Consider the following 14,900-nt stretch of genomic DNA (forward strand, 5'->3'; position numbering starts at 1 on the left):
TACAGATCTAAGATAAAGTCTCTTTTGCAGCGGCTACATTGTGCAAGTAATATAGACAGGGAAGCCCAACAGGTCTTTATAGGAAATTAAAGGGATCTTAGGCCAGGTTCACACTTGCGGGTTGGTTGCGGGTGCGGTTATGTTTTCACACCTTCAACCACCCGCAGCCAAATCAAGCTGCTCTTGTGAGACATGTGGAGCTGCCATTCCTTCTGACTGGCACCCCCATGCATCTCAGTCCACAGCGCGTCTGCAGGTGTGGGAACTGCAGGGAAACCGCATGGTCAAACAGACCATGCGGTTTCCCTGCGGCCGCATTCCCAAAAAGGTGCATGCACCTTTTTCCTGCAGGAAACATGACACAGCAGCCCAATCAAATGAATAGGCTCTCATGCCCAAACAAACGTGGGCTGCATGGCCACAATAGTGTGAACCAAGCCTTAAAGACAAAAACAAAAAGTTCATATATTGCAGCTTAACAATCCTTAGATATGGTGGTGATGGCTTTAGTTTTCTCTTTTAAATTTTTTTCTCTTTATTTTCACCTGGTGATCTGGCTAGTAACACGCTTCCTGTTTTACCCTAGGTTCACACCTAAGCGTTTTGCAGAAACACACTACAGTCCATTTAACAAGATTTCCTATGGAACATGTTCACACCTCCGCATTTTCACCCAGTGCGTTTTTTGGAGAGGGTCAGGGACTTTTTTTAACGCAAACAGTTGCATTTTTGGTTCTATAGACTTCAATGGAAACTCTGCAGAAAAGCATGTAGTGCATTTTTTCCACGTTTTGCATTTTGTGTTTTAAATCTGCCTAGCAAGAAGAAAAAAAAACAAACCACAAATAAAAAACACGGCAAAAATGTGTCAAAAATGCATGTGCAAAAATGCAAAATGTACTGCAGAAACGGATCAAACGCAAACTGCATAGGTGTGAAACCTAGCCTAAGGGTGGCTACACAGTCTATGAAAGAACAGCCACCCTTGGACAGCAGCACTGTCTAGAGAGGGTAGTGTTAGATGGACTAGTAGATTTAGATTGATTTTACATAGATGACTATCATCTGATACCAGTACCCTAACTCTAACACTTTTAATCAGTTATAAAATCAAATATTTTTCCTTTTGTGTTAAGGGTTCTACATAAATCAATAAAAATTGATTTATAGTTAAACAGTTTGTCTCAACACTCTAACTTCCACTTTTGCTGGACAGTTTGGTGTGTTAAAGTAAGTAGAAAAATAAGAGACTAGGTTTTCGGTTACACTAACGGTTGGGGCAGTTGACCGGTTCCCTCTTTAGCTGCAAATTCATTGTAGGGATGTCTGTACATGTTTGGCGGCTTTTCATCGCACCTTGCTCTCAAATTCAGCAGGCAATACTATTCAGTAAAAAGCAATTGGTGAATATAATATCAGCAATATTATGATAAAAAAGAAATCTTTTACCACTTTATAAATATGCCAATCTCAGGGGCGGACTGACAACTCATGGGGTCCCCGGGCAATAGGGGATCATAGGCCCCTGTGTCCTTGCCCAAACTCAAAAAAGCCTATGTAAAAGGTACCAGGGAAATCTCATTGGGGCCCCCTACTGACCCCGGGCCCTTGGGCAGTGCCCGAGTTTCCAAATGGTCAGTCCGCCCCTGGCCAATCTATGTTAAAAAGGCATAAAACAACAGGCAGAGAAAGAGAGAGATGATAAACACATACATATATTACAACTACTAGAGTTTGAGCATAGTTTTCAGTGATTATACGTTTTAGCTTAGAAAACAGAGAATGAAAGACTATACTGGCATTTTTGACTAACATACATAAAAATAGACTTTTTTATTCAATATACCCTTCCTTTAGATTGTAAGCTCCACGAGCAGGGCCCTCACATTCCTTCTGTACTGACATGTATTGTAATTGTACTGTCTCCCGTTATATTGTAAAGCGCTGCGCAAAATGTTGCCGCTATATAAATCCTGTATAATAATAATAATACTATACAATACAAAACATTGCACTGTCCCTAGAAAGAGAAATGAGAGAAGTAAATGAAATTTTCCAGCATGACAATAATGTTGTTCTCTGATGCCACCTACAGGCAGTGTGTGGGCATCGCTGGAGTCAGTGTGTGGTTCTCAGTTGGCCATGATGTACATGATCCCTGGATCAGTTAGCATGAGTTCAGTACCTGTTAAACATTTGCTGCAGCCACACGACTAGAGAGCAAAAGAAAGGAATTCTATTGCATATCATGTCATCAACATTGATTATTTATGATTATATTATTTAACGTTATTATTAGCATTATATTATTTATCACGTTTTTCAGTGCACACCGTTCTGTGGCTTACAAACAGCTTTTATATTTAAATGTGTCGTCTAAGGCAGCCTTTCTCAACCAGGGTGCCCAGCAACCTGGGGTGCCTTGAAGTTTCTTCAGGGGTGCCTTGGCAAATGTCTAAAACTTGCCCAAAACTTGTATACAAGCCAATAGGTGGAACAAGGCTGCCATTTAGTTACACAAAGCCATAGGTTTTCATTGTACACCATTACAACCTCCTAGCCACCGGTGTCGTGACAACCGATAACATCATCAGTTGATAAGGAGGATGTCAGCTGCATGCACAGCATCCTTGTTTGACCCTCCCCTGCCCCTCTCCATCACTGCTAGGGTCCCATTAGCTCAGTGATGGAGGGAGAAGAGAAACATTGGAATACTAGTCAGTATCAGTGTGCAAAAGTGTATATTCTTTGGAAGAATAAATCACCTCTAATGTTGGGTGTCCTACATGTGTGGATGTTGCTGCATTATAGAAAACTATTAGAATAGTTTTTCACATTGTAGAATGAGGTGCCCTTTTAAAATGATGGTTTTAAAATGGACAGTCTAAAGCATGGGTGTCAAGCTTGCAGCCCTCCAGCTGTTGACAAACTACTAGACCCATGAGGCATTGCAAGATTGACAGTTACAAGCATGACTCCCAAAGGCAGAGGCATGATGGGACTTGTAGTTTCAAAACAGCTGGAGGGCCTCCAGTTTGATACCCCTGGTCTAGAGGCACCCCATTTTAGAATGGGGTGCTTCAAGACCGCCCATTTTAAAGGTTGCCTCGAGACTGACTATAATTTTAAAGTTTGCCTTCACTGAAAAAAGGTTGAGAAACACTGGTCTAAGCTCATAATGAATGAAGGTGCCAGACATACTCAAATACAAAAGTTTCTTGCACGGATATTGGGATGCTAAAAATACAGCACAGGGGATGCAAATCCTCAGTTTATCCCTAATTGCAAAAGAGTGGGGGTTATTTACTAAAACTGCAAGGTGCAAAATCTGGTGCAGCTCTGCATAAAAACCCATCAGCTTCCAGGTTTTATTGTCAAAGCTTAGTTCAACAAGCTGCAGTGAGAAGCCGACTGGCTACCATGCACAACTGCATCAGATTCTGTGTGCTCCAGCTTTACTAAACCTACCCAGTGCATCTCATGTATAGGCTTCTGAAATGGATTAGTTGCTACAAGACTTGAATGCCATACACACTTGCTAGCAGATCAACAACAGATTTATGGCTCCAGCTTAGATTAGCTTTTCAGCAGGAACTTAATTAAATACAGCCAATTGTAAGAAAGCAGTAAACACGTCTTGAAGCAGATGTCCAAACTAAAACAATATGCAATTATGTACAATACATAGTCATATGTAGCGACACTCATAACTTAACACTTTCTTCACAGAGGCTGAAGGAACATAGGGTAACAGATATACTGAATAAAACACAAAATGGGTGATAGTAACCTAGTCATGGTTCTTATGGACATTTCAGACCTGAGCAACTTTCCATCTAGGTAGATGGTAGAAGGACTATACAATCCTCCATTATGCTTTGGACCACACTGACCTTAGGAACCAAACCTGAAGACCACCATGGTACTCAAGTACAAGAAGCCTTACTTACAAATGCTGACAGGTATTCCTGCCAAGATGCCCTGTGCAGACATATCTTAAATACGTTGTCTTCCTGTTGGCACCGCACCGGGATGTGGCTCATTCCTGATCTGTGCCTGGTTGGGAAATGGTACCAAATAGTACACCCAGCCATTGTTTTTTTTTCCTATTGCATCACATTCATAGTGCTGGTTTGCAAAGGGGTCACTGCCAACCACGCTGGTGATTGTTCAGTCACCTCCCACTTGGTGCCCAGAGGCGATAGCAACTACTGTATAAAAGACAAGACTTCCCAATTACACTGACTACCAAAGATTTACAAACATGAGGACATCAAGTAAGTCCACATTACAAGCAGTAAACCCACTTTCCTTTGCTGCCCCAGTGCCATATTATTCATATTGCCCTGCATTCCTCATAGACATCTCACCTGTTCAGATGGCATATGATATATTTAAGGGTGTCGTAGTTTGGTTCAGGAAGGTTTCCAACAAGATTTTTCATAGTCTGTATCCTCTCAGACAAATCAGGAATTTCTGTTCAGAACAAAGGAAGAATTAATGGTGGTTTGCAGAATTTAGCAGACATTTTTGTTTATGTGAAAACAAATATTGGCATTTCAATTTTATTATTATTATTATATTATTGTATTATTATTATACAGTATTTATATAGCGCCAAAGGGTTTGCTCAGCGCTGTACAATAGCGAGGGGGACAGAACATGAGACAAAACAGTAACAATACAATACACAAGGGGTTCGAGGGCCCTGCTCTTTTGAGCTTACAATCTAGGAGGGAGGGGAAGTGGTACAGGAGGAAGTGGCTGTGGGGGATGGAGTGGTGGGAGAAGTGGAGGAGATCGGTTGTTAGGTAAGGGTGGGGTAGGCTTCCCTGAAGAGATGGGTTTTCAGGGTGTACCTGAAGGTGAGGAGGGTAGGTGACAGTCTGATGGATTGCTGCAGCCACACGACTAGAGAGCAAAAGAAAGGAATTCTATTGCATATCATGTCATCAACATCGATTATTTATGATTATATTATTTAACGTTATTATTAGCATTAGCATTAGGGAGTTCCAGAGGATGGGGGAAGTCCTGGAGAAGTCCTGCAGTCGGGCGTGGGAGGAGGAGAGCAGGGAGCTAGAGAGTAGGAGGTCCTGTGAGGAGCGAAGGGCACGGGTAGGGTGGTATTTGGGTATCAGGTCACTTAGGTAGTTTGGGGCGGCGTTGTGAATGGCTGTGTAGGTCAGAGTTAGTAATTTGAACTTGATGCGCTGGGCAATCGGGAGCCAGTGAAGGGATTGGCAGAGGAGGGTGGCAGATGTGGAGCGGTTGGTGAGGTGGATGAGTCTAGCCCCTGAGTTCAGGATAGACTGGAGTGGGGATAGCGTTTGTTTGGGTAGGCCAGTGAGAAGGGAGTTACAGTAGTCCAGGCGTGAGATGATGAGGGAGTGTATAAGTTGTTTAATAGTGTCTGGGGTGAGGAATGTACGTATCTTGGAGATGTTGCGGAGGTGGAGCCTGCATGACTTTGATAGTGATTGGACATGAGCTTGGAAGGAAAGGTTTGAGTCCAGGGTGACACCCAGGACTTTGGCGTGTGGGGTGGGATTGATGGTGGCGTTGCTAGTAGTGATGGAGAGGATGGGGGGGGGCGCAGGCTGGGGGGAAAACCAAGAGCTCAGTTTTGAACAGGTTTAACTTGAGGAAATGGAGCGACATTCAGTCTGAAATGTCGTTTAGGAGGTGGGCGGAGAGTGAAGGGGTGAGGTGGGGGGTGGAGAGGTAAATTTGTGTGTCGTCGGCATAGAGGTGATAGTTGAATCCGTGGGAGTGTATCAGTTTGCCAAGGGAGGAGGTGTAGATGGAGAAAAGGAGGGGTCCGAGGACAGAGCCTTGGGGGACCCCAACAGAGAGGAAGAGAGAGGGGGAGGTGGCAGCGTTATAGGTAACGCTGAAGGAGCGTTGGGATAGGTAAGAGGAGAACCAGGAGAGAGCAGAGTCCCTGATGCCAAGGGAGTGCAGTTTTGTAAGGAGGAGGGGGTGGTCGACTGTGTCAAAGGCCGCGGAGAGGTCGAGGAGCAGGAGAACTGAGTAATAGCCATTAGCTTTGGCGGTTAGCAGGTCGTTAGTGATTTTAAGTAGGGCGGTTTTGGTGGAGTGTAGGGGACGGAAGCCTGACTGTAGTGGATCAAGGAGGTTGTTATCAGTGAGGTGGGCGCTTAAGCGATTGTAGGCCAAACGCTCAAGGAGCTTGGAAGTGAATGGTAACAGGGAGATGGGTCTAAGGTCAAGGGAGGGTTTTTTGAGTATGGGGGTGATGTGTGCTTGCTTTAGGGGGGAGGGGAATGTGCCAGTGGAGAGGGAGAGATTGAAGATGTGGGTGAGGGAGCAAATGATGGAGGAGGGGGGTGACTGGAGGAGCTGCGAGGGGATAGGGTCCAGGGGGCAAGTGGTGAGGCGGGCTTCAGTGAAGACCTTAGTGACCTCTTCAGTGGTAACTGGGCTAAAGGAGCGGAGCGTTGGGGAGGTGGCAGTGTGCAGGGTGTTAGGTATGGTGGGGGGCAGTGCGGGTATGAGGTCGGAGGAGGGGAGAGTTGAGGGGGTGATGGAGGGGGGGGGCTAGGTGGAGAGGTAGATTGTGAGTTGACAATGTCCGTACGGATTGCGTCAATCTTGTTTTGGAAATGATTGGCAATCTCGTGGGCGGTGAGTGAGGTGCTGAGTGGAGGTGGGGGGGGGAGAGAGCAGGGATTTGAAAGTGGAGAAGAGCCGGCAGGGACAGGTGGAGAGGGTGTTGATGAGGGTAACAAAATAGGCTTGCTTGGCGGCGTGGAGGGAGGTGGAGTAGGTGAGGAAGGCGGCTTAACTATTAACATAGTCTTCTGTTGATTGCAATGCATCTCTTAGATAATGGGTCGCCAAACCTTCTAGACAAAGGGCCGGTTTACTGTACTTTTCATTTTCACGGGGACCGGACTGTGGCCAGTGGGAAAAAAAATTATCTTGTCTTCAGTAAATGTAAACAAGGCCCCATCATTGGTGTAAGTGGGAAGAATAGTGCTCAATTATTGGTATCAGTGTGAGAAACAGTGCTCCTTCATTGTTATGAGTGGGAGGAATATTGTCCCATCATTGGTGTCAGTGGGAGGAATAGTACCCCATCATTTGTGTCAGTGGGGGGAAGAGTGCCTTGTATCAGAGAGAATAATGCCCCAAGGGCCGGATAGGGATAAGCAAAGGGCCACATCCGGCCCCTGGGCTGCAGTTTGGAGACCACAGTCTTAGATTGTAAGAAATTGTATTGTAAGTGTAATGTTTGGCTTCATTTTGTAAAGCGCAGCGCAAACTGTTGGCGCTAGTAAAATCCTGTTTAATAAAATAATAATAATAATGTTAAAGTGTATCCAAATCCAAGAACAAAAATGTACTATATTGCAGCCTGCCAGTCCTTAGATGTGGTGACTGCATTTGTTTTCTTTATTTTTAAATGTTTTTCTTTATTTCCACCTGTTGATGTGGCCAGTAACACACATCATGTCTTAAGATAGCTAGGCTCATTCCTCCACTGTATCTATGGGGAAGAAGCATAGCCAACCATGGAAGTCAGCATTAGAAACCTGTGGAGAGGGTACTGTCAAATGGATCAGGAGATTTAGAGGAGCTATACATAAACTTAAGCCTAACTCTTGATTACACTTTTAAGCAATTACAGCAACAACTCTTTTACTTCTGGGATAAGAGCCAGTTCACACCTCAAAAACGCACTCCAGATCTGTTCTGGAATGCGTTTCTGCATATGCATATTTAATGTGTGTTTTATGTGTTACAGTGCGTTTTTGTTGTGCTTTTGATGCTTTTCCAGATGCATTCCATAAGTTTTTTTCTTCTTTTTTCCTATTTTCTTTCACTGTACTCGGGCTTGTATGTTTTTGATGCGTTCTGCTGCATCTTTTATGCAGTTTACCACATTTCAGCACAGTCTAGTGCAGGAAAAATGCAGCATGTTGTCCTTTTTTTCTGGAACTTGAATGCACTGGGACTGACTGCACTGGTGTGAACTATGCCATTGGAGACCATACAACCTACTTTCCATGCATTTTGGATGCTGAAAAAAACCTACTGGACCGTAGGTGGTGTTAACTGGCCCTAAAGGTTTTAACTATATGAATAAAAGTTGACAAATGTAAGCTGCTCATGCAGTGTGGTGCCTGTGTGTCCCGGGATGAAAAAACCCCTGTGCATACACAGGAGTTACGTCACCCTGTACCAGCCAATCAAGACAACCAAAGACTTGCCCCCAGAAGAAGTCAGGGAGAAGATGATGGCGCTGGTAAGTGATTTTACAAACATCAGACCTTTGGGTGGAGGTGAATATTGAGGACTTTAGTTTCAGTTTAAAAAAGATGAAAGCTCAGACTTACTGGCAGGATCAATAGGTTAAAAACATACTACTGGCAGGATGAAAGGGTCATAAAACTTTGGTACAGTGAGGAACAAAGACTGCTCTGTTAATGCTCATTACAGACTGCCTCATATACAGTATGTTCATTTTTTTTGGCCTATAGTCCTACTTTAACCTCTTGGCGCCAGCCTCACGCAAATGTGCGGCCTCCTGGTGTCTGGGCTTTGATGCCGAGCGGCCGCATATATGCGTCCAATTAAGAAAAACATATGTGCTGAGAGTGCGCACCATGCGCACTCTCAGCACACATGTCCGGTACTCATGGAAAGGTCCCGATCTCCTCTTTCGATCGGGACCTTTCCCGATCATGTGACCGCAGTGACGGTGAATCACGGCGATCACATGACCCTAAAGCCCCGCCTCCCGGCTTCTAAAATCCTTAAAGGGTCTGGAGGCTCCGGCGCCAAGGGGTTAATTTCTAGTCAGAAGTTTATCTGTATCTTACTTAAAATGCACCTCAGACAAGGAATATTTAAGCATTTACACATTTGTAAAGAAGAATTCCAGGCAGAAACTTTTTTTCCCATGCAGTGGGGCTGCGCCCCCAGTTAACCCATGCAGTGTGGGCACAGTCGCACTGCATGGAAAAATAACATTTCTGACTGGAGTTCTGCTTTTACAAACAGAAAAAGAGCTTTTAAACAAGCCCGCACTGGTCTCTCTACCCAGGGCTGCTGTTAGAAACTACAGGGCCTCATCCCCCAAGAAAAACAGTTTATTATGCTTTATTTATGAGTGAACACAGTGAGTGATCAGTACCAATCGGTCATTGTGTTCATTCAGGAAAGGAAGAGGCTGGTAAATATGACTTATTTACCGCACCATTCCCCCACTCTCCCTGAAGAATCCTATTATGTGCTTGCAGCTGCTGGTGGGAAGGAGAGGAGGGGATTTGGCAGCAGTGCGGGGGTGGGGGCACACAGGGGAAAATGGCAGGGTGAAACATATGGTGCACAGGTAGGGTGATGGGTGCAGCGAGGGGGGAAATTACTGGAACCGATCCCCTGTGTGGCTTTCTCTGCAGGATGCGAAAGCAAGCAGAAGGGATAGGAGAAGAAGCCAGCTTTCAGCTGCTGCAGGAAAGCCATACAGGGGATCGGTTCCAGTAATTGCCCCTCCTGCCATACTGATCACCCTCCCTGCCCACTCCCGATTCACCCAGCTGCCTGGTGTCCCCTGCTGGCCGGGGCCCCATACAAGAGGACTGGTGGTACCCCCTTATCCACGGCCCTGTCTCTACCTGCATGTAGTGTGAAGTAATTTGTTCTCAAAAGATAATCAATGATCAGAACAAAGCCTCTGAAGTCAGGTTTCAGTTGGTTTCTAACAGAATAGAAAATATCAGATGTGTTTTTACATTAGAGGTCTGTCAGGCTGCTAAGTTTCTGCTTCCATAGAAGGTAATAGAAAATAGCAGAGGTTTCAGTGCCTCGGTTTTGAACGTCAAAGATTAACATCTCCACAATGCCTACTGCTACAGGGGAAAAAGGGGGATATTTTTAAAATGCTTGTTCAGAATGTATAAATACTTCAGTGAGCATAGTCTGGGCACAAGTTTACTTTACGATTGTAGGATTAGGTAACGGTAAGCACCACAGTGATTGCTTGTACTACATATTGTAAATAAAACTGAAAAAATAGTCATTTTGCTGCCTTTATGGCTACGGTCACCAACAGACATATAGCAGTGCTTGCTAATTTTGCTGAATATTTCTAAATACATGAAGTATGGGTGTATTGTATACAATCCTTAGGCTGTCTTAAAAAGGAAAGATTTTTCATCTGACGAAAGATATCTGATACATTTCGGCTCTACAGTTTAATTACTCTGGTGATTTTCATCTTTCCCAGATCAATCTTTTCACAATATTAAATTGCAGAATGTTTGATCCAAAATCACACTTTTCTTCAGACTGCTGCCATAGTCCTATAGAAATCGTAGCGCTGGCTCACACTAAGAAAGAGCTGTGTGTACCTGTGTGATTCACATGTGGTTTGGTGTGGTGCGATTTGCACTGTACTGCACAAAAGTAGTGCATGCACTACTTTTGGAAACATACTGCAATCAGATCGCATGGTACTTCCGTAACATATGATCCAAAGCAGGTAAACACACTGTGGTTTGAGGGTTGTTACGTTACCATTGACACCCACTGCAGATCGCAACTCCACTGCTTTTGAATGCACTACAGGAAAAGCACACAGAATAAGGGTTTCCTGCACCACATTCTGGTGTGAATGAGGCCTTAAAGAGGAACTCCAGAGCAAGCAATAAGCAATAAATGCAGCACACATTTACATGAAATGCTGCAGGTATACGCAAATATATAGGACAGAAGGGACATCTCACTGCATTAGACAGGTAGTTCGGAAGCATTGTGCCGCCTCCTCACTGCCTGTTTTAACCCCTTGAACCCTACACTATGTGCATTGCAAGTAGTTGTGGGGGGGCTTATGGAGTGGTCCCAATTCAAGGGTATAATCCCTGCCATGGCGGCGAAGCGAACCATCGCAGCCACAGCATGTGTACACCCCTGGCCACTGCCCTGGCAGCTAAACCCACATGGAAAAAATATATATTTTAAGTATATTTTAAAAATATTCTTCCCAAATATATTGCCATATATTTGAAATACTACAATTTTGGTCATATTCAATACATTTCAATATATATTTCAATAAATATATATATATATACAGTCATGGCCGAAATTGTTGGCACCCTTGATATTTTTCCTGAAAATCATGTATTTCTCACGAAACGTATTGCATTAACACATGTTTTGCTATACACATGTTTATTCCCTTTGTGTGTATTGGGACAAAACAAAAAAAGGGAGGAAAGAAAGCAAATTCGACATAATGTCACACAAACCTCCAAAAATGGGCTGGACAAAAGTATTGGCACCCTTTCACAACTGCGGATAAATAAGAATGTTACAAGCATGTGATGCTCCTGTAAACTCACCTGGGGCAAGTAACAGGTGTGGGCAATATAGAAATCACACCTGAAAGCAGATAAAAAGGAGAGACGTTCACTTAACCTTTGCATTGTGTGTCTGTCTGTGCCACACTAAGCATGGACAACAGAAAGAGGAGACGAGAACTGTCTGAGGACCTGAGAACCAAAATTGTGGCAAAATATCAACAATCTCAAGGTTACAAGTCCATCTCCAGAGAACTAGATTTGCCTTTGTCCACAGTGCGCAACATTATCAAGAAGTTTGCAACCCATGGCACTGTAGCTAATCTCCCTGGTCGTGGACGGATGAGGAAAATTGATGAAAGATTGCAACGCAGAATAGTCCGGATGGTGGATAAGCAGCCCCAAACATGTTCCAAAGACATTCAAGCTGTCCTGCAGGCTCAGGGAGCATCAGTGTCAGCGCGAACTATCCGTCGACATTTAAATGAAATGAAACGCTATGGCAGGAGACCCAGGAGGACCCCACTGCTGACACAGAGACATAAAAAAGCAAGACTACAGTTTGCCAAAATGTACTTGAGTAAGCCAAAAGCCTTCTGGGAAAACGTCTTGTGGACAGATGAGACCAAGATAGAGCTTTTCGGTAAAGCACATCATTCTACTGTTTACCGAAAACGGAATGAGGCCTACAAAGAACAAAACACAGTACCTACGGTAAAATATGGTGGAGGTTCAATGATGTTTTGGGGTTGTTTTGCTGCCTCTGGCACTGGGTGCCTTGACTGTGTGCAAGGCATCATGAAATCTGAGGATTACCAAAGGATTTTGGGTCGCACTGTAGGGCCCAGTGTCAGAAAGCTGGGTTTGCGTCCAAGATCCTGGGTCTTCCAGCAGGACAATGACCCCAAACATACGTCAAAAAGCACTCAGAAATGGATGGCAAAGAAGCGCTGGAGAGTTCTGAAGTGGCCAGCAATGAGCCCAGATCTAAATCCCATTGAACACCTGTGGAGAGATCTTAAAATTGCTGTTGGGAAAAGGTGTCCTTCCAATAAGAGAGACCTGGAGCTGTTTGCAAAGGAAGAGTGGTCCAAAATTCCGGGTGAGAGGTGTCAGAAGCTTATTGATGGTTATAGGAAGCGACTGATTTCAGTTATGTTTTCCAAAGGGTGTGCAACCAAATATTAAGTTAAGGGTGCCAATACTTTTGTCCAGCCCATTTTTGGGGTTTTGTGTGACATTATGTCATATTTGCTTTTCTGCCTCTGTTTTATATTTGTTCCAATACATACAAAGGGAATAAACATGTGTATAGCAAAACATGTGTTAATGCAATACCTTTTTTGTGTGAAATACTTGATTTTCAGGAAAAATATCAAGGGTGCCAACAATTTCGGCCATGACTGTATATACACATATATACATACACACACACACTGTATGATGAAATGCATTTTTATTACAAAATATATTATACATATGTACAATTTTAAATATACTGTATGTCTTTAAAAATACATTCAATCTACATTTTTGGAATGCATTTACAAATAAATGTAAAAATACAGGTTAAAAATAATTTTTAATAAGTTAAACAAATCTGAAGAATATATTTAAAAAATATATATTTTTTAAAATATTTTTCATATATTTTGTAATATCTAAAAAATTCATTTCAACATGCAGTGTGTATATATATATATATATATATATATATATACACACATACATACATACACACACATACATACAGTCAGGTCCATAAATATTGGGACATCGACACAATTCTAACATTTTTGGCTCTATACACCACCACAATGGATTTGAAATGAAACGAACAAGATGTGCTGTAACTGCAGACTGTCAGCTTTAATTTGAGGGTATTTACATCCAAATCAGGTGAATGGTGTAGGAATTACAACAGTTTGTATATGTGCCTCCCACTTATTAAGGGACCAAAAGTAATAGGACAATTGGCTTCTCAGCTGTTCCATGGCCAGGTGTGTGTTATTCCCTCATTATCCCAATTACAATGAGCAGATAAAAGGTCCAGAGTTCATTTCAAGCGTGCTATTTGCATTTGGAATCTGTTGCTGTCAACTCTCAAGATGAGATCCAAAGAGCTGTCACTATCAGTGAAGCAAGCCATCATTAGGCTGAAAAAACAAAACAAACCCATCAGAGAGATAGCAAAAACATTAGGCGTGGCCAAAACAACTGTTTGGAACATTCTTAAAAAGAAGGAACGCACCGGTGAGCTCAGCAACACCAAAAGACCCGGAAGACCACGGAAAACAACTGTGATGGATGACCGAAGAATTCTTTCCCTGGTGAAGAAAACATCCTTCTCAACAGTTGGCCAGATCAAGAACACTCTCCAGGAGGTAGGTGTATGTGTGTCAAAGTCAACAATCAAGAGAAGACTTCACCAGAGTGAATACAGAGGGTTCACCACAAGATGTAAACCATTGGTGAGCCTCAAAAACAGGAAGGCCAGATTAGAGTTTGCCAAACGACATCTAAAAAAGCCTTCACAGTTCTGGAACAACATCCTATGGACAGATGAGACCAAGATCAACTTGTACCAGAGTGATGGGAAGAGAAGAGTATGGAGAAGGAAAGGAACTGCTCATGATCCTAAGCATACCACCTCATCAGTGAAGCATGGTGGTGGTAGTGTCATGGCGTGGGCATGTATGGCTGCCAATGGAACTGGTTCTCTTGTATTTATTGATGATGTGACTGCTGACAAAAGCAGCAGGATGAATTCTGAAGTGTTTCGGGCAATATTATCTGCTCATATTCAGCCAAATGCTTCAGAACTCATTGGACGCCTCTTCACAGTGCAGATGGACAATGGCCCAAAGCATACTGCAAAAGCAACCAAAGAGTTTTCTAAGGGAAAGAAGTGGAATGTTATGCAATGGCCAAGTCAATCACCTGACCTGAATCCGATTGAGCATGCATTTCACTTGCTGAAGACAAAACTGAAGGGAAAATGCCCCAAGAACAAGCAGGAACTGAAGACAGTTGCAGTAGAGGCCTGGCAGAGCATCACCAGGGATGAAACCCAGCATCTGGTGATGTCTATGCATTCCAGACTTCAGGCTGTAATTGACTGCAAAGGATTTGCAACCAAGTATTAAAAAGTGAAAGTTTGATTTATGATTAGTATTCTGTCCCATTACTTTTGGTCCCTTAACAAGTGGGAGGCACATATGCAAACTGTTGTAATTCCTACACCGTTCACCTGATTTGGATGTAAATACCCTCAAATTAAAGCTGATAGTCTGCAGTTAAAGCACATCTTGTTTGTTTCATTTCAAATTCATTGTGGTGGTGTATAGAGCCAAAAACATTAGAATTGTGTCGATGTCCCAATATGTATGGACCTGACTGTATATATATATATACATACATATATACACACACATACATATATATATATATATATATATATACATACATACACACATACATATATTTATTTATATACGGCCAAAATTATAGTATTTCAAATATATGTCAATATATTTGGGAACAATATTTTTAAAATATATTTAAAATATA

General features: G+C 43.0%; 1 protein-coding gene across 2 annotated transcripts in view; it reads right to left on the bottom strand.

The window, feature by feature from the left end:
- ARHGAP9 (Rho GTPase activating protein 9) overlaps positions 1-14,900 on the bottom strand; it is a 181,847-nt gene that overhangs the window by 13,202 nt on the left and 153,745 nt on the right. For both annotated transcript variants that reach the window (XM_089681293.1, XM_089681287.1), the window contains one exon: positions 4,371-4,476. In XM_089681293.1, the coding sequence (XP_089537419.1) occupies positions 4,371-4,476 (106 nt within the window). The remainder of the gene's footprint in view (positions 1-4,370; positions 4,477-14,900) is intronic.

The sequence above is a fragment of the Staurois parvus genome, unplaced genomic scaffold, assembly GCF_062004578.1.
Source record: "Staurois parvus isolate SC_StPar_1 unplaced genomic scaffold, SC_StPar_1.0 ptg000017l, whole genome shotgun sequence".
In the NCBI taxonomy this organism is placed as follows: Eukaryota; Metazoa; Chordata; class Amphibia; order Anura; family Ranidae; genus Staurois; species Staurois parvus.